General features: G+C 38.6%; 1 protein-coding gene across 1 annotated transcript; it reads left to right on the top strand.

Moving 5' to 3' along the window:
• Positions 1-1,657: 1,657 nt before the first annotated feature.
• Positions 1,658-2,590, top strand: LOC140615492 (olfactory receptor 51B2-like). The gene has a single exon (XM_072795359.1). It carries the CDS (start codon positions 1,658-1,660, stop codon positions 2,588-2,590), a length of 933 nt encoding a protein of 310 aa, XP_072651460.1.
• The last annotated feature ends 477 nt before the right edge of the window (positions 2,591-3,067 follow it).

Raw genomic sequence — 3,067 nt, forward strand, 5'->3', positions numbered from 1 at the left:
AAAACTGTGTATGTTCTTACCATAATACCTACCTTTAAAATTTGCTGTTCCTTTAAGGCTTGGGAATGATCACAGTGTAAGAGTTCCACTGGGGGTAAGATACAGTCAGGCCTGGTCAAGAATTTCCACCAGTGAGAAAAAATCGGAGTCTGGGGAGCCTGATGATGACCACATATGCAGGGTGTTGGTGAGTTATTGGTGACTCTTAACTGGACATTTGTTTGGGAAAAGGCTGTGCTTCCATCAGTCAGCTTACACATTAGCCAATTAGTGTATAAGTAAGTAGTATTTGTTTTTTTTTTTAAGTAGTATTTGAAGTCAATGTCAATACATAAATCAGTTTAAACTTTCAGCCTACTAGCCAATTAACGTATCACTGTGTTAAAAATAAGACCATTGAAGTTTCGTTAGTGATCTGATGATCTATGTCAAAATCTATCATTGCTTCCAGGAAGACTGACACATTCATATAACAGTCAATAAAGAAAGAAATGTTAGCATTGGATTGAAAATACCCATGTTTTCATTGGAATGAGTTAATTAGAGCCCTTAGGTCTGAGGGACTGGTAATAAAATGTAAAAGGCAAAATAGTTTTCATTAAGTTTTGTGCAAGAGCCTGGGTGATGCAGAAGAGACATGTGGGACTTAGCTACATAAAATAATATATATCCAAACAAATTCACCTTGTTGGCAGAATGTGTTTCCTTATGGCACTAAGCATGACATCCCTACTTTTTTTTTTTTGCAGGCTGTCAGCTGGAACTGTCTGTCTGCTCCTAGAGGCTGCCTGAATCCTTTCTAATGTGGCTCCCTACGTCTTCAAACTAGTAACTATCTGTCAAGTTTTTCTCAAACTTTGAAACATCTTGGGTTCTCATTCCACCGCTAGTCTAAATTTTCCATCACTAGTGAAAAATTTTTGCTCTCAAGGGTCATGTGATTAGATTTGGTCCACCCTGTCTTTTCATGTCTTGTTAGCTCATTTCATTTTAGTGAGATAGATATGATTGTCCCTAGGTAAAATTTAGAAGTTGAAAAAAGTCACTTCTAAGCTTTCATCTGCTGTCTTCAGCGTCAAATGTAATGCTTCCTTGGAGCAGAAAGTTGTAAGTTCCACAAAGTTTAGTAATATTAGCAGTCCCGAAAGGTTAGGAGGTACCTGGACAGAGTTTAGGAACCTCTCTTTGGGGCTTTTTAATGTGTTGGTCCTGTGGGCTTGCATAACATACTTATCCATACAAAGTATTATAATGTGAACTACAACTCAGGTAAATATAGTATCACCCCAAGAGAGCATATTTTTTTTGTGACAAGACCATGAAGTCTGTGTCTTTAATGCCAAGTCAAGTTCTTCATTTATGTAGGTATCATCAATTCCTATTTGATGAATCAATGAACATAATATGAATGGTTGATCCAGAATGGAAGGACTGACTTCTTTCCTACCATATAAAATATGTTCACAATTGAGAGAAGAAACTATATGACAGAACTAGAGATGGATAAAGGTACAGATGGACTATATTTTAGATACAGTGGATTAAATAAAATTCAATATTAAAATTTGAAAAAAATCATGTACATGGATTAAATTATATTTCTACTGAACAATTCTGGTCTAGAGAGAGGTTTTTTGTTTCTTCTCAGGGATCCACCATGTGGCCCAACATCAGTGCTGCCCCTTTTCTACTGACTGGCTTCCCAGGTCTGGAGATATTTCATCCTTGGATCTCGATCTCCTTCTTTGTCATTTATGTCTCCATACTCCTCAGCAATGGTACCCTCCTCTTCCTTATCAGAGAAGACCACACTCTCCATGAGCCAATGTACTACTTTTTGGCGATATTGGCAGCCACAGACCTTGGAGTGACTTTGACAACGATGCCTACTGTGCTTGGTGTTCTATGGCTTGATCATAGGGCCATCAGCCATGAAGCCTGCTACTTTCAGGCCTATCTAATCCATTCACTCTCTATTGTAGAGTCTGGAGTCTTGCTCATTATGGCCTATGATCGTTTTATTGCCATCCGCAACCCCCTGAGATACACTTCCATTCTCACTAATGCTAAGGTGGTGAAGATAGGTCTGGGGATTCTAATGAGGGGATTTATCCTCATTGTTCCTATAATCATCACTCTCTCTGGATTCCCCTACTGCAAATCCCATGTCCTCTCCCATGCTTTCTGCTTACACCAGGATGTGATCAAACTGGCCTGTGCCGACATCACCTTTAATAGAATCTATCCTATAGTCCTGGTCTCATTAACTGGTTTCTTGGACTCTATACTTATTCTTATCTCTTATATTTTAATCCTTAATACTATCATGGGAATTGCCTCAGGTAAGGAGCGGGCTAAGGCTCTAAACACTTGTGTCTCCCACATTAGCTGTGTTCTGGTTTTTTATGTCACTGTTACTGGGCTGACTCTCATTCATCGATTTGGGAAATATGTGCCTCATATAGTTCATATTATCATGAGCTATATATATTTCCTATTCCCTCCATTTATGAATCCAATAATCTATAGTATTAAGACAAAGCAGATAAGGAATGGTATCAATCACCTTCTCTCTTTCCATAGAATTTGATTCTGATCTATTTACCTTGTGGTATCTCCCCACTATGGGATAAGTTTCTTGGGAGAATGGGCTGTATGAAGCTAATGTGGCTTACAATCAAAAGGACTGACTTTCTTATGTCACTTAAAAGACATAGCTCATTGTCCTGATTCTTAGCCCCTTGCTCCCATTACATTCCCAGGGACATTGACCATAGCCTTGTTGCTCTGTTTGGTGGGTTGGTTTGCTTATATACTGTCATTTCTCATCTGCCAGAACTGTCTTCATAGTTACCTGAGACCAGTAATATTTGAAATGGCTGCAGACTCTATACATTGAGAGGGCAATGAGATAGTTTGCAAGAGTTCTCTGGTATTTTGTGGAATACAGTTAAAATTTTTTGAGTGCCTGAGAGTGCATCAGAGATGACAGAGGGTCTTAGACAACTCTACTAGTATTGCATTGCACTAGAGTGGAGCAAAAATAAATGAGAATAAGATATTCAGA

The sequence above is a fragment of the Canis lupus genome, chromosome 23 (assembly GCF_048164855.1).
Source record: "Canis lupus baileyi chromosome 23, mCanLup2.hap1, whole genome shotgun sequence".
Classification (NCBI taxonomy): domain Eukaryota; kingdom Metazoa; phylum Chordata; class Mammalia; order Carnivora; family Canidae; genus Canis; species Canis lupus.

Coding starts and splice junctions, on each gene's coding strand:
- LOC140615492 (XM_072795359.1), top strand. CDS start 1,658: ATGTGGCCCAACATCAGTGCTGCCCCTTTTCTACTGACTGGCTTCCCA.